General features: G+C 39.2%; 1 protein-coding gene across 1 annotated transcript in view; it reads right to left on the bottom strand.

Annotated features, from left to right (window-relative positions):
* Positions 1-15,533: 15,533 nt before the first annotated feature.
* The window catches only part of KYAT3 (kynurenine aminotransferase 3), a 46,544-nt gene continuing 41,402 nt past the window's right edge, over positions 15,534-20,675 (bottom strand). The window contains exon 13 of the mRNA XM_065882951.1: positions 15,534-15,785. Coding sequence (XP_065739023.1) covers positions 15,723-15,785 — 63 coding nt within the window. The 3' untranslated portion in view covers positions 15,534-15,722. The remainder of the gene's footprint in view (positions 15,786-20,675) is intronic.

Genomic DNA, 20,675 nt, shown 5'->3' on the forward strand with positions numbered 1-20,675 from the left:
ACGGAGAAACGCTGCGAGACTGGCTTTTATAGGCGAGTCGCCCACGCAGTCGTAATAGGGCGCGGCTACGGGTCGGGAGAAAGGCCAAGAAAAGTGAGCTACGCCACGTTCTTTGCGTTTTCTTATTTTCCTGTTCAATTTCGGTCATTCACTGTGGTGCCTGAGCCAATCGAGGAAACTACCTAGGAAAATCCACAAGGGCACCCTGCAAACGAGCTACACCAGAGGTACCCTCAACTTGACTGAGTTAAAACACAAAGATAACCCGGGCATCAGGGAGAGGGCAAAGCCTGCATTCCCGATGGCTAACCACCCTTCCCCCCGCCCGGAGTCAGCTACTCGAGTTTGAGCGCAGTTCTTACTTGCCCAGAGGGGTGATTCCACCAAGGTACTTGGAATAAAGAGAAATTCACTTGGGTCAGCCCGAACAGGTGTCAATTCAGGCTCTGTCATCAGCTAGCAAGCTGTGTCTTCTTAGGCACGTCTCTTTGCGCTTTGGTGCAAGGGGTAATAGTATCTGCCTTTCAAACCCTTTTAGAATTGGCAGGAGATGAAACAAAACCATGTAAGAGCACTACACCGTGAGGCAGGGAGATGTGGGCCCTAACCTGACTGCTGTTTCCGTGGTCTTTGCAAATTTGGCATAGCTGAAATATAGAGAACCTAGCAAAAATGGTTAGATACTGCAAAAGCTCCCTAGATTTATTGATTAGCCAAACTAATGTCAGAATAGTACTAAAAATAACAGCAACACTATCACTACTTGGCTGAAAACAAACCACCCTTGGCCCTGTGGGAATCGGAGGAAAAAGGGTTTCTTTGGGGATGAGAACTTAGGATATAGTGGCTGCTTTATTCTTTTGGGCATGGGACTTAAATGCCACTGAGCCCCCATTGTTTTCTTGAAAGGTGGGAAAGACTCGCTTCCTTAGAAAGAACAAGAGGCAGAAGTTTAGGAACTGAAATCCAGATGGGGATGGGAGAGCTTGTTTTTTTTTTTTTTTTTTTTGGTCTTCCGTGCTGTAATTTAAAAACTTGACTGTACTTTTGTACTTTTATGGGGGGTTTTCTCCCTCAATATCTGGTAAAGTTTCAAAATGCCAATTTATTTCAGCTGTGCCAAATGCAACCACGAAAGAGCTTGGGGGTGCTGCACCCCAATCCAGCAGGAAGTTTTCATAGTAGAGCATCTTGGCTTGGGAGAAGAGGGAGAGGAGGAGGAAGGGAACTGGGCACCTCTTGAGAATCAAGATAAGGACCTACCACCTAATGGTTTATGGTAGGCATTCAATCATGTTTGTGGAAGGAAGAAACCATCAGACAAATTGAAACCCCAGAGGATGGAAGCTGGGCAACTGGTTAATTACTCCTGCCCGCCCCCGCCCCAGAATGTCTGTCATAACCTAGTTAAGATTTCTTTTATATTAAAATAGAAGCAGCTTAGGTAGGCCATTCCTCTTTTTGTTGTTAGTACAGCATTGGCAATTTATAAAGCATTTTCATCAACATAATCCCACTTAATCTTTGTATCTGATCCTGAGATTGAAACACACACACAGAGGTGGAGTTGTGTCACCTAGGAATCAATAACCCAGACTATCATTTACCAAAACTTCCGGCTTGTTAATATCATCATTTTTATTTAACTTAACTATATGAATTAAATAAAATTATTTATTTAAATCAATTATTTAAGCGAACTCATCTTTTTTAAACTTTTAAAATAAAATTTTAAGTTTATGTCACTACTGTGAAATCACAACTTGATAGGTTATAATTCTTCCCAAGTATAAAATGCTTTACATACCTAATAAATGATTTTTTAAAGTTTGTGACCCAACTAGATATATATTTTTTTAATTTATTGAGGTATAATTACATACCACAGAATTTACCTGTTTAGAAGTCAGTGATTTTTATTAATTTAACCGAGTTGTGCAACCATCCCCATAACCCAGTTTTAGCACATTTCCATCATCCCAATAAGATCACTCATGCCCGTGTACAGTTAATGCCCATTCCACTTCCAGCCCCAAGAATCACTTGTCTACTTTCTGTCTCTATAGATTTGCCTTTTCTGGACTTTTCATGTAAATAGAATCATATGATATGTTGTCTTTTACATCTGGCTTCTTCCTCTTGGCGTAATGTTATGGAGGTTCCTTAGATTTACCTGTGGCCTTGCTTGTGGAAACACTGATATATAAATGTCTGTTATAAAAGTGTCTGTATGGTGATATTGCAGAAGATGACAATTTCCTAACTTAAGCAAGGTTTGACAAATACTTGATTGGAAATTATAGAATATTTGAAATATGTCATATGACATATTCTGCTGGACTAGGAAGAATAGAGGATTCACTGAAATGTATGACCAGCTCTGACTGGGACTCTTGGAAATGAGATGAATTGTCTAGAATTTTAGACAAACCTCATTTAACTGGTGGCTGAGGAGCCATATGTATTACTTCTAGAAATGTGAGGGGTTTGTATTTTAATTTTTCAAGTGGTTTTTTATGTATGAAGATTTTCAAACACTAAAAATTAGAGATAATAATATTATGATCCTCATATACCTATAATCCCGATTAAACAATTATCATGATTTTGCCAAAATTTTTTGTGTATACTTTTCTTTCCTTTTTTCTCCCTTTACTAAAGTATTTTAAAAATAAATCCCATATGTCACTTTGACCCATACATACTTTAGTCTACATTTCTAAAAAACATGGACTTTTAAACCTTTTTTATAAAGCATTATAATACTTCCTAAATTACCAAAGATATTTTTACTCACTAAGTTTTCAGTTGGTGATTGTCCTGGGCCTGCTTCTTGCTAGTTTGGCTTCACTGGGCAGAAAGGTAAAACCCTGCTGAAGGTGGCAGAGAGCCAGAGAGGGAAAGGGAGGGCCCCGCATGGAGCTGCAAGAACTAGGTGAGTTCTTGAAAGTAGGCCTGAGGTCCTTTTGCATGAGGCCATTTGTCAGGCACCTCACATTCATTATCTTATCTAGTTCTTCGTTATCTTGTCAGGCAAGTATTATTATTCTCCTTTTAAAGTCTTAGAGAGGTTGAATAGATAAATTGCCCAGTGTTACACATAAGTTAGTGGTGGTGATAGAATTCAAAGCCAGGAATGACTGACTCTAAAACTGTCCCACTTCTATGCATGCCTACTATGTAACTGTTATTGCAAGACTATATTTTTAAGCCCAAATTTCTGTGCCCTGGGAAATACAGATTATATTTGTAGAAGCATTCATTATTCTTTTAGTCTTTAATAAAGGCATAAAGCTTTGTTTGAATACAGGTAGAAGTAGTAATAAACAATAATCATGATATTAATAGTATCAGTAAACACTCATATAGTGCTTACTATGTACCAGGTACTATTTTAAGGCTTTGCATATATTAACTCATTTAATCTTCCCAACAACTCTATGAGTTGGATACTATTATTGTCCCCACTTTATGGATGGAGAAATTGAGGCACAGAATGCTTAAGTAACTAGCCTGAAATCACACAGCTCGTAAATGGTAGAACTGGGATTTAGACCCTGGCAATTTGGCTCCAGAGTCCAGGCAGTATGCCTCCTATTAGAAACTCAACATACAGAAACTCACCTTATAGACCTTAAGATCAGGAAATGGATTCAACAAGCAGTGCACCTGCAGCTATCATGTGGGCTGATTTCGTGGGGCAGCTGTACTCTAAAATATTCTGGCCAGCTGTCTGCCTAAGGACACTTGTGTTTGTCAGTTCATGTGCTACCTAAACTGAAATGTGCCTGGCTCATATCCCATTGCCAAATGTACTTGCATATGTGATCCTGAATTGAACTTTTCAACTTGTTTGTTGATTTATTTGAAATCTTTGATTCTCCAGTACTGGCAGCTTGTTGTCCATTTGAGAATAAATCTACTTGTTCACTGAGAAAAGGAAGTAGAAAGTAGAATATAGGCTTAAAACATTAATAATCTATAAATAGAAAACTAGAAATTAACTCACTTTTTAATTCAATGTTCAGTGGGCAATAGTTTTCTTTTAAACTTCTAAATTACTCTGCTAAAAACAAAACAAAACAAAATAACTCTAAAGGGTTCACGCTAGTAGCTTGTGACTTTTAAAATCAGTATTTTTTCCATAAAGATATCGTTTGCCATTAAGTATGACTTCAAAAGTTATGCTATGCTATTTAGTGTTGTTTTATTAAATGTTTTGAAGCTAATATTTTTTCCCAAAATAACAACGTTTTCATTTTATAATAAAAAACATGGGGAGATTGAATGATATATGAGAGTATAATTTCCTAAAAATGTTTTTTAAGTATATTTATTTTAGTGTAAATGAAATTTGTCTTTAAAGTCCTATTAACGGATTTCAAGTAATGAACTGTTGGGGGAAAATGAGAACATGAAACATTCATGTGACCCGATACTTGACACTTTCTTAAAGAGAGAATTTTAACATTACTGTTCCCATGAAAATCACATGCTAAAAATCTTATTGTGTAAAATAACTACCTATTTTCAAGAAATCTCATATTATTTGTGTATTAAATTAAAACTCCATATTAATTATAAAGTATGACCATGTGATGAGAATGTAAAATTGTTCTCATTACTGTCTCTCACGATGGCCACATGTTGCTCACAGTATTATAAATTGATACAAGCCTTTTAGAAAGCAATTCAGCAATACTCCAGAATGATTTAGATGTGAAAACCTCTTGAGCCAGTAATCCCACTTCTGAGAACTGGAGTAAGGAAATAACCTAAAATATGGGATACTATATTCATGAAGATGTCCATTGCAATGTTTTTTACAATAACATTGGAAGCAAGATAAATGCTAAAAATAGGAAAATTGTAATTTTGGTTATAACGTTATGAAACAGAGGCAACATTTACCTTTGAAACGGGAAAATGATATACAGACAGTCCCTAAGGTCTTAGTGCAATTTAGGTGGTAAAAACCAATTCATGTACCAAGACCCTTTTCTAAGCAATGCTTTACCATCGTTGATTCTACTACTACAGGTGCTTGAAAATAAATGGTGGTGAGCTCACTGAGGGCTGAAGCATCCAAATTTTTCCTTTGGACTTCTGTGACTAATCTTTTGCATAGAGAAGACATCCAATAACTGTGGTTTGTGTGAGTTACTGATTGATTGAATGAAATAATGTATTTTAAAATATCATTATTCTGACTGTTCTTCAGAGTAATTAAACCAAATTAGTGAGGTTTATGAAGAGGGTTTTTCCATTAAGGCTAGCTTTTCCTTTCTTTTTACCCTAGTGTTTTCTCTCCTCTACAAAATTGTCCATTATATCTGCTCATTCTCACTATTTTCTGACCTTTCCTACCTAGGATTTTGCTCTTTCACATTAACGAGATGAAAGGACCCGCCCTACACTTGTGAAATAAAGCATTTGCCACCCACTGTTCTGCCACTGATCTTAGCCAAAATGGGTAATCTCTACTCAGTGTCTCATGTTCAGACACCACAAGAGTCCACGTTATCACCACTAGTATTATTTTCTGAGTATTAACAACATGCCCACTCTTGAGTGTTTTAAATGGCAGTAAGATAAGCAGTTCCCATATATAGCTTAATAGAGGTGGTATTCAGGACACCATCAGTTACTTAGAATACTTTTATTGGGATGGGTTTTTTCAAGTTAAAAAAAAAATGAAAGTTAACTTGAATGTAGTTTTTCTATTAAAACCACAAAACCCACAATGGTTTAGCAATCTTCCACTGTTTAATGACTTCATGGCATTTGCAACCAAATGCAGTATAAAAGCTGCATAGGAAGCCCGTGCCACTCTTTGCATTCATCTGTTCCCACCCAATGTTTGGACCTTTCAAGCTAATTTTGTAGCATTCTCATCAAAATGCACACTCCTAATATGTCTTTGGACTATCATCTTTACTTTTTCAGTTAGGTTAAACTCTGGCTGTAGTCTGACATGATTGTCTGTTTTGCAAATGAGGGATTGGTATATCTTTCTGCTTTCTTTTCTGGTATGTGGAAGTTAATGTTAAAAAAAAAATCCCTACAAACCCAAGGTCAGTAGTTTGATTTTACAGTAGAGATCCTAAGCATTTCCCACTAAATTAAATGGTCGCAACTTTCTACATTTAAAATAACTAAACTTGCTTGAGTCTTTCAAATTTTCAAAAAATTGTTCCAGAGTAAAATGATATGAGCTACACTTTAAGTTAATGAGAATTTAGTTATGGCTTGCTTTCAAACAACTACATACTCTGTGATAGATCATTCCTTTTATTTGAGTACTTTTATTTGGAACTCAAAAGTATTTGTATGTATTAATATGGAAATACACTTCCATTTAATTGATTATGAAATAAAGAGAAAGACTATGTGACTTCTTAAGATAATTTGTTGAGTGCTGTAGACAGCTACTCCCATTTCCTGAACAAAAGGCTATGCATGGGGATGTCACACCACACTGGCAGTCATTCAGTTCCTCTGACTTCCCAAGCTCCTTCAACCTCAGCATTTTAGCCAAAAGATGGCACTGTTTACAGCTCAGGTGACACTGCCATGTTGCAATTGTAAAAGCAAGAGGCCTGCCAGTCTTGAAGTTATGTACTTTTTCAAACAAATTTTTTATTTGAGGAAATGAAAATTATTTAAAATTCTAAGCATAAGATTGTATTAATATTTTGATGTGGTCTAACACCTAATTTGCATAATTCAAATTCATGTAAGATACATCCATATCGTGCCCAGGGATAATCATCTATTAATGTATTTTTGTTTTATTTGCACAAGCAGATCACGTTCAATAGTCTATTCATTTTTTTTCAAGTAACAGAGATGAACTGCATTCTTTGACTAGACACCATAATTTATTGAACTATTATGCCAATCATAGAGGAATTGATTGTTTCCAGTTTTGTGATATTATAAACAATGCTGTCATGAACATTCTTGTTCACATTTGTGGGTGAAGGTTTGCATGTTCAAAGTGTAAATACCTAACGACAGAATCGGGGCATCAAAAGACATGCTCATACAACATTTTGATAGATATTGTGAAATGGCCCTCCAGAGATGTTGCACCAATTCAAGTGTCCATTTCCCCAGGTTTGGAAGTCAGGGGCTGAGATAGCATTATCAGCATCATTTCAGACTGAGAACCAGGCCCTCATTAGAAATATTTATTTGCCAGGCAAAAAGGAGATAGATGTAATTCCAAGCTTGTGTGTGTATGTGTGTGTATGTGTACATGTGTGTACGTATGCATGTGAACATATGCACTCCCTGGCTTAAAAATGCTTGCATACCACTACTCTATTAAATCTAATTGTCTTGGAGCCAGGAGCCAAGTGCAACTTTGAGTGCTGTATCCTGGGATTGGGTTTCCAGAGGTCAGATAGAGTCCCACATTATTGATTAGCTGAAGCTTTCAGCACAGGTGATTCAGAAGCCTGGCTAACCATATCTGCAGTGTTAGGAACAATATTTGGCACTTCAGGAAACTATTAATAAGTGAAAGACATGAGCCAAACAGAGACCCAAGGTTAAAAACAAAACAACATCAAAAAACCAGTGGTGTTCTGAGGGCCAAATTCCATTTGCAGAAATTCATTTATTCAGTGCTACTTTATGCCAGACTCTGCTTTAGGTGTTGTGGATACAGCCATGAACAAAACAATAAAAATCCTTGGTCTCATGGTACGTATGTTAGGAGGGGATAAAAATGATAAATAGAATGAGAGAAACATTTTAAGTTCAACGGCAGTAAGTGCTAAGGAGAAAAATAAGGCAGGGAAAGGGGATGAGGAGAGCCAGGATTTACAATTTTAAATGGGAGGTCAGATAAGTTCACCTGAGATGACATTTGAATAAAGATTGGATGTAGCCAGGTGGACACTGGGTGGAAGTATCTAGGCAGAGGGAACCTCAGGTACGGCGGACCTAATCTGTAACAGCCCTGGTGATTAGCAAGCAGTGCATGGAGGGAAGGGTGGAGTAGTAGATGAGGTTAGGGAAGAGCAGGGTCAGGTCATGCAGGGCTCCAAGGTCAGAGAGACAATTTTGGCTTTTACTCTGAGTGAGACTGAGTGGCATTGAAGGGCTTTCACCAGCGAAGTGTCATGCACAGATTTTCCTTCAAAAGTGGTCAGTTCCCAGGGTAGAGCAGGCAGACTAGTGTTTACCAGGGCATTCCAGAGACAGAAAAATCTTTAGAAAACTGAATGGTTTTCATGAGTTTTGTACCCTTTTGTACATATATTGGTCAGCAGAATGCTTCAAGAATAATTATAGGGACTTCCCTGGTGGTCCAGTGGTAAAGAATCTGCCTTACAATGCTGGGGATGCGGCTTCGATCCCTGGTCAGGGAACTAAGATCCCACATGCTGTGGGGTAACTAAGCCTCCGTGCCCCAACTGCTGAGCTCGTGTACCTCAACTAGAGAGCCCGCGTGCCGCAAACTATAGAGCCCACGCATCCTGGAGCCCATGCGCCACAACTAGAGAAGAGAAAACCCGCATGCCACGACTAGAGAGAAGCCTGTGTGCTGCAATGAAAGGTCCCACATGCCTCAAGGAAGGTCCCGCATGCCGCAACTAAGACCCGAGGCAGCCAAAAAATAAATAAATTATTTAAAAATAAGTAAAATAAATTTTAAGAAAATTAAAAATAATAATTATAAAAGTGGTGTTATAATAAGTCATCTGGGGGAATTCCCTGGCAGTCCAGTAGTTAGGACTTGGCACTTTCACTGCTGAGGGTGCGGGTTCAATCCCTGGTCAGGGAACTAAGATCCCGCAAGCCATGCAGTGTGGCAAAAAAAAAAAAAAAGTCGTCTCAGTAATTTACACAGAAAATGAGGTTATGGTATTAGAAGCTATAGCTCTAAGGTTTCAACTAAAATATGATGTTTATACTTTCAATGGATAATTAATGAGAGGGGTAAAGATTTTAAAAAGTAATAGTTCAGGATAACCACTCTCATTGACAAAAGGACAAAATTATTATTCATCTTTTTTACTATGAGATTTTGCTACAAATGACAAGTTTTACATAATATAAAAAAAAAGATGCTGTATTAAATGTCAAAGAAAGTAGCAGCTGTATAATATGATGAAGTTAATATTGATTAGAAAATCTAATTATTTCTACAATTTATTTTGATCTATCCCAATACAGCTGTTTGTCAGCAGGTGAAGTTACTATTTAATTGGCATGACTGAGTAATTAGATGTATTCTCAGAGCAGCAATAAAATGAAATTCTCATGTCTCATGAATGTGGTTGAGGTTTTTGTTTCATTTTGTTTTATCCTTGGGTTTAACCAACTGAGACCAAGAAGACTTCTTGTTTTATCTGGAGATAATTTTTGATTTAAAATATTTGGTAACTGTGTAGTTATATAATTGTTTTTATCATAAGAATGATGGGAAAAATGTATGAGTTTGACAAATATTTGTGATGATTTACCTTTCTCTCATACTAAATCCTTCAGGACCTCACCATCTCCTTCCTGGGCTCCTGCAGGAGCCTTCTGATTGGTCTCTCTCACTACCTCCAGGCCTTTTCATCAGGTCAGTTTATCTTCTAGAAGAAAAATTTGATCTGCGTGCCATATATTCTATATCAGGTAGTAATTCATTCATCTGTAAATAATAAAAAAAACTCTATTCTGGTGGCTTAAAAAATAGGCGTTTATTTGTCTCATGCATTACAAATTCTGGGGTTACAGTAGCTCCAAATTGCTTCCAGGGTCTGTCTATCTTTCTGCTCTGCCATCCTTATTATGTACGCTTTCACTCTGATGCCAGTTGCTGCCTGAATGCAAGATGGCTGCTGCACCTCCAGCCCTTACTTCTATAATACATTCCAGGTAGGAAGAAAGTAGAAGGATGAAGAGGACAAAAAGATGAAGAAGTCTCAGGATAACTTTGCCTCATCTTTTTCCATGAAGGGAAGCTCTTCTCAGGCACTTTTGACTAGTTGCAAGGGAAGCTGAGAAATTGGATATTTTGGCTTTTAGCCTCCATAGTAGAAGTAGTCAAAGGAGAAGGTGGATTATTATTGGCTTTTGGATAGGCAAACCTATCTTCCAAAAAAATATCTTTAAAAATTCATTATTGTGTGAAGTCCATATCTCATTATTATAATATAGTATAATGTCATAAAATGAGTTCTTACATAACTTTGGGAATTTGTAGACAACTTATCATTTTTGCTAATCTACTTGTATTAGAATTCTTCAGAGAAACAGAACCAATAAGGTGTGTGTGTGTGTATGTGTATATATATATATATATATATATATATATATATATATATATATAGAAAGAGATTCATTTTAAGAAACTGACTTACATGATTATGGAGGCTGGCAAGTCCAAAATCTGCAGGGTGGGCCTGCAGGCTGTAGACCCAGGAAGAGACCATACTGCAGTTCAAGTCTGAAGGCCCTCTGCTAGAAGGATTTCCTCTTGCCCCAGGGGCGGGGGATGGTAAGGTTGGGGAGGGGAGGTGGGGGAGCTGTGTCAGTCTTTTGTTCTGTTAAGGCCTTCAACTGATTGGATGAGGCCCACCCACATTATGGAGAGCAATTTGCTTTACTCAAAGTCTACTGATTTAAATGTTAATCTCTTCCAAAAACACCCTTACAGAAACATCCAGAATAATGTTTGACCACATATCTGGGCACCATGGTGCAGCTAAGTGGACACATAAAATTAAGCGCCACCAATATACCACCTGCATTAACCATGCCTGAACATCAGGAAATAACATCTGCTAAAAGGTAGAGAGCATAGGGCTCATTTAGAAATTGAAATGAGTTCAGTAAGACTAGACATTTGAGTAGGAAAAGATGGGAAAGATGGACTGGAGAGTAAGAGGGAGACCATATCATACAGGGCACTGTAAGCCCTGATGAGGAGAGTCTGAGTGACTGAGGAGAAATGACCTTCAGGGGTGAGTCCCTTACCTGACTAAGTAATGAACTCATTCTTTCCTCAATCAAGAAGGGTTTGTGGCAGGGAGATCAGCTCGGTGCTTTGTGACCACCTAGAGGGGTGGGATAGGGAGGGTGGGAGGGAGGGAGACGCAAGAGGGAAGAGATATGGGGATATATATATATATAACTGATTCACTTTGTTATAAAGCAGAAACTAACACACCATTGTAAAGCAATTATACTCCAATAACGATGTTAAAAAAAAAGGTTTGCGGGACTTCCCTGGTGGCGCAGTGGTTAAGAATCTGCCTGCCAATGCAGGGGACACGGGTTCAAGCCCTGGTCCAGGAAGGTCCCACATGATGCAGAGCAACTAAGCCCGTGCTCCACAACTACTGAAGCCCGCGTGCCTAGAGCCCGTGCTCCACAACAAGAGAAGCCACCACAATGAGAAGCCCTCGCACTACAACAAAGAGTAGCCCCCGCTCGCCACAACTAGAGAAAGCCTGCGTGCAGCAACAAAGACCCAACGCAGCCATCCATAAATAAATAAACAAATAAATAAATGGTTTGCATCAGAGAATGATCGTCTAAAAACCCCAAACACCAAAATAACCCAAAACAAAACAACAGCAACAAAACTCATTTATGTTAAGAGCAATGGAGAGTAAAAGATTTTAAGTCACTTAAGACATTTTCTCATCCATTTCCTCCCTTCGTCATTCTGTCCCTTCTTTCAACCAGTGTAGTCCATGTGAAGTTGACCTTGGATTGGCCTAAGTTAGTTAGCATGTCCAATCCCCTTGGCCTCAGCGGATAGCTCAGGAATGAGCCAATATGACACAATATATCATTTGCTGGAGCTTCGGAGAAAGTGTCCTCTTTTGCTGGATTTGTCACCACATGATGCTCAGAAACTGCTGTAGCCGTGTTTCTATCCAGGAGGTACAACGTGGAGATAAAGCTGACACAGAGAAGACAGAACTACGAAATGGAGCTTGGTGATATATTATAATATGAGTCTTGGATCAAGCTGTAACTGAAACTAGACTACTCCTAAGATGTTGAGGCAGACAATTCCTTTTTATTTGATTTAAACCCGTACAGGTTAGGCTTTCTGTCACTTGCAACAGGAATAATCTTAACTAATATATGTAACATGATCACATTTGCATTTTACAAAGCTTGTTTGGGCCACAGGGATAAGTTACAAGGAGCAAGACAGGGAGAACTGTTAAGAGTTGACTAGTAATTTAGTTGAGAAATGACATTGGTTGGTGCCAGAGTGGGGGCAATTGGAGCAGAGAGAAGTGATGGATTGAAGAGAGGCAGGGTACTATATAGAGGATTTGGATGTGGGGAGAAAAGTTAAAAATGACTTGTAGGTTTTCTGACTTGAGCAACTGGATTGGTGGCACCATTCACTGAGATAAGGAACCCAGATTGAATAGGGTTTGCCTATAAAATGTCTATGTGAGATGACGAATGGGATACTGGATGTGAAATTCAACAGATAGAACTAGGCTGTTACAGATTTAGGAGTCACTAGCATATACAGAGTAAATGAAGTTATTTAGTGAGAAAGACAAAATACCAATATCTAAGAAACAGGCAAAGGAGATGAAGGAAGAAGGGGAGAGTACAAAAGGCAACTGATGAACACGCAGTACCACAGGATCTAAAAAAAAAAAAATTAGGGTTTAGGAAGGCCCAAGCGGCCTGCAGTGGTAAATACTGCAGGTATTTTACTAGAGGTAAAGCCAGATGGAACTGAGACATTTCCTTTAAACCTAAGAACATGTAGGTCATTAGAGAACTTAGAACAATAATGGGTATGGAATCCAGACTATAGCAGGTTGAGGGTAAGTGAGGAGTGTGTGTTTGTGTGTGAGAAAGTGAAATCATCAAATGAGGAAAACTTTTTCAAGTTATTCCATTTTGCAGTAAATTTCTCAAAAATCTAGAGCTAGGTCATCAGTCCCCTTTAGTTGCTAATACTGACATATTTGGCGCTCGTACCCAGTCTCATGTCTTTTTGGTTGTTCCTAGTTTGGAGGAGTTATAAACCATGCTGCAATAAACATTATTTTACATATCAAAAAACAAACAAAAAAAGGTACGGATAGGTTAGCACGAAACCATTATCCTTACTCCAGTCCTTGAGGTCCTATGTTACTTCTCTGGCCTAATACCTGCTACTCCATCCCTTGGTTATTCCATCCAGCCACAGCAGACCTTTGGTATTCATCAAATATAAGACACCCTCCTGTTATAGAGCCTTTGCACTGGCTATTCCTTGTGCCTGGGATGTTCCCCCCTAAGATCTTCACAAGGCTCTCTCCCTCTCTTCTTCTAAGTCTGCTTCTATGTTCTCTCCATGAGACCCACCTGACCACACTGTTTAAAATTCCAATTTGCTTCCCTAAAACTCTCATTCCAACCTCTACCCTGCCTTACTTCTTTTCTTCATACAATTGCCATGTATAAGTTTTACAATATATTTCATTATGTTTATGATTTAGTTATTGTCTCTCCCCTACCTAGGAGAGTCCGAGAAGGCAGGGATCTTTGGTTCATTTGTTCACTGATATATCCTAAGTGCCTGAATATCTTAGGACAGTGCCTGGCACATATTAGGAGTTCAATGAATATTTGTTAAAGGAAAAAATGAAGGATGGAGGGAGGCCAGGAGGGAGAGAGAAAAAAATGGAAGGAAGGAATTTTGCCCTGAAGAGGAAGAGATAATAGGGTTGTAGATAGAATCAGGGAAAGGATTTTCTAAGATGGGAGAGATTTGAAAGTATCTTACTGTTGAGAAAGGGATCCAGTAGAGGCTGAAGATATAAGAGAATAGGCTAAACCAAGTCCCTGAGAATGTGAGAAGACATGGGATCCAGAGTACAGGTGGTGAGATTAGCACTGGACAAGTCCAAGGCTGCAAAGAGTGGATTTAAACCCTGGTGAAAATTTTATCAAGTCCCCCACACGAGTGGACAGGCACAATTTTCACATGGAATTTGTTTTGCTATGCAATAGTTGGCTCTTGAGGTCCTGGCCTCCTTCTGGATCTGCTTAACCACCAATCCTCCCCACTGTCCCCAGGCCCTGGGGGCAATAAAGAAAGGATGGATGCTGATGTAGATGTCATAGACTCACTTATTGGTAGAATCCCAGCTGGGAGTGCTGGTCTGGTGGTTCCTACTTTTTCATTTTTTAAAATTTTGCTTTTCACAGAAGCAAGAGATTAGGTCATTTAATAGTACTGGCAGTGGTGGGCTTTGAGGTGTTAGGAGAATGGAGAAGGCTGGATATTTTTACTATGGAGAATGGAAGAATATTAGGAATTGCTGTTGTGGTGAAATGTAGAGAAAACTCACTAGGGGAACACAGAAGAATTAAGTCAAGTTAAGGTCAGTGACGTGCATTCATGGCTGTTAGAACCTGCACAATTATGCATTTTGCTACAGCAGCACTCAGCAGCCCAGCTGCAAGCATGGAGCTTCAACCCCAGGGATGAGTTGTTTATTTATTTATTTATTTATTTTGACCAGGTAGGTGAGATAGAACAACAAGCAAGTTATTCAAGGCAGCAAAAGTATCTTGGCTGAAGTTATGGATGATGAAATCTAACCTGGATATGGAAGGGAGTGAAGATACAAAGAGACTGATAGAAAGTTCTACAGACTACACCAATGATTTTCAAACTCTAGTGGGAATAAGGATCACCTGGAAAGGGCCAGATTCTGAAATTATTATTCAGTAAGTCTGGGGTGAAGACCAAAATCTATTTTCAACAAAGATCCTAGTTGATTCTGATGTAAGAGGGCCATGGACCAATTTTTGAGAAATAGTGGATAGAGAATAGATTTGAAATGATAGTTTAAAGTAATATTTTGAGAGAAGCTGAGTGAGAGAGAGAGAGAGAGAGAGAGAGAGAGAGAGAGAGACAGAGAGAGAGAGAGAGATGGAAAGAGAGGGAAATATTGGCCAAGGGGAAACTTAGTGTAAGAATAGGTGGTTACAGTGTGAAATGACTAACTTATTATCTCAAAGATGGAACAGCCTGAAATGATGAAAGGTTTAGGGTATGCCCAAGGGAGTGGGTGGCTGAAGTGGAGAGTGGAGTAGAGGTGAATATCACCAGAGGTGAGGAGGTCAAAATACCAAAAGCCTAGGTAATCCATGGGGACCTTGAAGCCACCCCAGATGATGGCAGTACTTGCAACAGAGAGGCAAAACTATGAGCAAAGTTCAAAGCCGTTAGTAAGTGAAGGGGAGAGAACTACGGGTGGGTAGAGACAAAGCAAAGATACAGAGTTGAGGGGGATGTAACTGGTTAAGGGTTTTCACGCAATGGCAGAGAAGTGAAACTGGCCAAGAGTAGCTGAGTGTTTATTGTTTGCCAGGCTTTACATACATCAGTCCATTTCATCCTCACAAACAACTCACAAACTTCATATAAAGTAGGTGCTATTTTTATTCCCCTTTTATGAGGAAACTGAAGCGCAGAGAGGTTAAGCATCAACCAGCATCTCACAGTTCTTACCACTGCACTATACTGACTCATAAAATGGTCTAAAAGGTGTTTTAATACATTTCAGCTGAAAAAAACCCCAGATCTCCTGAATATTGTCAGGAGTGGGATTAGCAATGGAAATAGTCCTTTAAATTTCATTTGTACTGAAATTTTTTTTTCAATACCCAGCAAGTAGCAGTACTAAATAATTCCATACTAGGTCATTTAATAGAAACAATGCAGTTTGCATGTATCAAAACTTCAGTCTACTCCATGCCTTGATGATTTCTTCAGCAGCATCCAGTGTACTGTCTTTCTGTAAATTAATGAAATAATCATCATTACATATCAAAATAAATTCAAGATGAAATAAAGATTTAAGTATAAAAAATATACCAAAATCAGTCCATCCGTAACAGTCATGTAGTGATTTGGGGACCTAGTGCTCCTCAACCCCTGAGAACTTGAGCTGGGCCCAGATGGGCTCCAGCCAGTCCTTGGCCTCTGCAGCTAAGACAGAGCCCAAGAGCATTCATGGGGTGGGGGTAGGGGCGGGGCACACCTTGAGTTGTGTCACTGGAAGCTCTGCCCCATACTAAGCCACTTAATCTCAGCAGGAACACAGAGCAGGAACACACAGCAACATCCCTTGCCTTGGTGGCCAAATACACAAGTCCCGAGCTCTTTAAGGAGCCCAGTAGCAAATCAAACAAACCAATTATTTATAATTCTATATCCCATTGCTGTCAGGCTAGAAAAGTGAATGAACCTCACAAGAATTCAATGTTAGGGGAGCTAGAGAAGCATCACGGCAATCACTACATCATACTGTTTTGTGATGCTGGCTGCCAATTCAGGGCACTTTATTACTACTTTCCTGACACCAAAGAAATCTACAAATTAACCAGTATAGGGCCAAAGAGCATCACCAAAAAAAAAAAGATTGACAAACTGTATATACAGCTCAGACTGAAAACAGTTTAACCTGATCCCAGCCAAAACCATGTCCTCACTCATAACCACTTGTGGCAGCCCAAGTGGCCTGCAGCACCAAAGACCCAGACTCCCAAATAACACTGATGCAGGAGGAGAGTCTGAAGGATGTGCTGATGGGATCCACATTCACTGTTTTGTCCATTTGGGTAGGAAGTATACAAAATCACAGACCTCTTTCAAAGAGGCTTCTAGACAACAGAAGAAAATCCCTCCCTTAGCTCCCAACACACAGAGGATGCCAGGCGGAGCAAGAATGGAGGAATAAATTAGTACACAATTACAGAAAAAAGTCAAAGAGTACAGAAGAGTTTACATTGAAAAATAATCATCTGCTTCTTCCCTCCCCACCCCTTCCTACTACTCCCACCAACCCCCAACACAACAATTTATGGCAATTTCTGGTTTTAGTTCTAGTGGTTGTCACAAAATCTAAATAATGTGTGTTTCTAATTTTCTATTTATCAGCTTCTGACAATGTTCACCATTCTCTGCTCTGAATGAGGAAAAATTGGTTCATTCACACTATTCTGTCCCCTCCCATCTAAGTCTCACAGTTATAAGCCCCAATAACTCCCACACTGTTTGAGGGTCAACTGTATTGATAAAATTCATTTGTTTTTTGAATAGGTAATATCTACATATGGTAAAACATTAAATTGATGGATAAACTTCTCTTCCGCTTTCTCTACTTCTCCTTTTCCTTTCTGTTCCATCTCTGCAGAGTGATTTAGTCCAAAAGCCATTACGCGGGGCTGAGTGAAATAGGAGATCATGTATGGGGGCAAGGGGAGCCTTGGCAGCCTGGTGCAGGGTGCTGCAGCCAGAGTGGAGTGAGTAGACTTTCCAATGTTGGTGGCATGATGTGGTGGTGATGGCAGTGGTGGCACTGACCAGGAACAGGGTGTCAGAGTCGAGGGGGGTAAGTAAGCAAGGCCTCTCTGTATGACAGGGTGGTTCCAAGCAGCTTGGATCCTGGAGGGGATGAGGCAGGTATCTACCAACGCAGACAGGCATGGAGTGTCAGAGCCCATAAGGGAAGAGGAGGGCTTCTATGCAGTGGGTGACAGTGGTGGCCTTGGAGACTTAGAGGAGGGTATCTCTACAGAAGAGCGACAGCAGCAGGTCAGCACGGGGTGCTGAAGCTCAGGTGAGGTGAGGATGGTGGCCATACAGGGGACAGGGGCAGCAGCCTGGTAGAGGTGTCAAAGCCTGAGTAGGGTAAAAGCTGCCTGCCAGGGGTGCTGGGTGGAGGGGCAGTGGCACTGACAGGAGACTGGTCACATACAGAAGTACTGATTAAAGAAGTGGTTACATGATGAGCCAGGTGTTTTACTGTCAAAGAAGGGAGGGACAAATATGGATAGGGAGAAAGCTAGAATAAACTCTGTGGTCGTTTCAATATATTTAGATAGACATAGATATAAGTAGAATAGACACAGACATAGAATGTATGTATATACATTTACATATTCCCTACATTCCCTCCCCTGGGAGGGCCTGGGACTACTAATACCCCAACAGCAATGAGCACTCCTAATGCCCAGATCTTGGTTTCTTAATACCATTCTCCACTAAAAGGTGATTCCAAGTTGGGCTAGATAATGACAAAATGAACCTGGTGCATCTTGCTATGCCAGAAAGTAAGGAAATGCTCAAAAAATGATGGGGACATGTCAAAGGAAACAGAGGCCAGCTTAAAGGGGCTCCTAATGGCCAAATCTGGGGAAATTTGAGCATCAAAATAAGGAATAATAATGACAAATTATAACCCACTGAATGAAACAGGAATCCATGAGTCCTTACATATATGAATGGATAAATAAATTGCTTGATGAGAGATGGAATATTTTCATAGTTTCAAAGTACCTCACCACAAAACATTCATTATTTATCAAGGGAAAAAGTGAAACTTTACAGTAGAGAAGGCTGGCAGACACCACCTCAATAAAGTAATTAAATTTAACATTACAAGCAGTAGGAAAAACTAAAATCATGTGCTGATAGGATGCAAGACAGTGAATAAAGCATCACTTCCACGGTTTCCTGCCAAAGGTGCATAATCTGAGTCTATTCACGAGTAAATGTCAAACAAATGTTGAGGGACCTTCTTCAAAATAATTGGTCAACAATTTTCAGAAGTATCAAGGTCATGAAAGTCAAGGAAAACTGAGGAACCATTCTAGCTTGAAGGAGACATGACAGCTAAATACAATGCACAATTCTGGCCTGGACTGACTGACTGATGTCTGTCTGACTGACATGATTATGGTCTGGATTTATTTATTTACTTGGTTGTTTGTTATAAAAAGGACATTATTGGGGCAATTAGTGAAACTTGAACTGGACCTGAGATTAGATAGAATGATATAGCAATGTTAAGTTCATGATTTTGATGGTTATACTGTAGAAGAATATTGTATAATGGGGAATACATAATAAGGTATTTGGGAGTGATAGAGGCATCAATAATTAAGTTAGGAACTTATATAAAATTCTTTGGAAAAACAGTTCTTCAAACTTATTTATTAAGAATATTTCAAAATATATTTTTAAAGTAACCCAGCCTCCCACCCATCTCCCTCAACCACTCAGTTCTCCTCCCCAGAGGCAACACTGGGATTTTATTACGTCTCCTTCCAGGGACAGCCTAGGCACTTAAAAGCTTCTATCTCCCTCCCTCCCTTTTTCTTTTTATATAGATGATAGTATTCCTCACAAACTGGTCTGCTCCTTGCTTTTAGCTTATGCTCTATCACTCCATGGAGCTGCTTCACACTTTTATGGATGTGAATGTAACATAATTTATTCAAACAGCCTTCATTGGTGAATATTTTGTTTATAATCCTTTGATATTATAAACAGTGTTTCACTGAAAATCCTCGAACACAAGACATTCAATGTACAAGTAAATCCACAGGAAAAAATCCTATAAGCAGAACTGCTGGGTCAGAAGATATGTGCATTTATATTTGGATGATACATTTTCATACTAACCACTGCAGAGATTTTACACATTATACTCATACTCTCAATCAATGCATGAGAGTATCTTATGAAACTTTCCAGTTGTTTTGGTTGTTTCCAAATTATCAGAAAAAATAAAATTTCACTGCAGCTTTATTTTTCTTTTCTCTTATTATGAGTGAGGTATAGCATCCTTTCACATATTTGACAACTACTGAGGACTTTACCCATAATCATTGTAAAGTGCTGCTGCTTTTGGTTTGTTTTGCCCTAAATTCAACCTGCTTTCTTTCAATTTCCACTTTCTTGGCACATCTTGCCACCCTTTTATTTTTCGCTTTTCCAAGAGGTTGGATGAGGTGTGTCAGCTGTCCCTATAGGGACTTCTTGGTGTTGCCCCACTATCTTCCAATATTGAATGCTGATGCAAAGGAGGTGAGTCCACGCTGATCCTCCTCTCCTGTCTCCATGGAGGCCTTGATCATCTTGTCTAGATGCCAACGGATCATTTATAAAGTCCAACAGATTAAAACAAGGCATATCTCAGTGTTATTCTGTGACAATGTTCCCTGAGACAAGCCATTCCCTTCCCATTTTTAGATTTATTTGTTTGTTTTCAATGGAAAGCATTCTCAAACTAAAGCTATACAATTCTTTCCCAGTTCCATTGGTCTGGCTCCCCTCACCACTCCCTCCAGGAACTCTAGGTATTTCATTTGTCTTCCACGTCTGTAATTTTTCTAACATTTAAAAATTTTTTGTTCCTGGGAGTTCCCTGGTGGTCCAGTGGTTAAGACTCTGCGCTTTCACTGCCATGGCCCGGATTCAATCCCTGGTTGGGGAATTAAGATCCCACAAGCCACATGGTGCGGCCAAAAAAAAAATTCTTTGTTCCTTTCTACTTCTTTTTGCTCACTCTTCTCAATCCTCAGTGTGCTTACAGAAGTATTTAGTGTTCTCTGTGTTGTTTCCAATGTCACTACAATTACCAATAGCTTTATTTTTTCCCTTCAATTTCTTATCTGAGCTCTGACAGCTGCCATTTCATCTTCTTACATTATCTTACTCTATCTTCCCTGAACTTTTAAAAACCTCTGCTGTAATTCGTTTTACATGTTTTGAATTTGAAATATCACACTTTTGGTTTGCTCTATGGAAACATTTTTTTCTTTTTTTGGTTGAATATTCTCTGTCTGATATTGTTTTTCACTGTACCTTTCTCCTTTTCCCCTTATAGTATCTTTTT

The sequence above is a fragment of the Phocoena phocoena genome, chromosome 1 (genome assembly GCF_963924675.1).
Source record: "Phocoena phocoena chromosome 1, mPhoPho1.1, whole genome shotgun sequence".
NCBI classification, from domain to species: domain Eukaryota; kingdom Metazoa; phylum Chordata; class Mammalia; order Artiodactyla; family Phocoenidae; genus Phocoena; species Phocoena phocoena.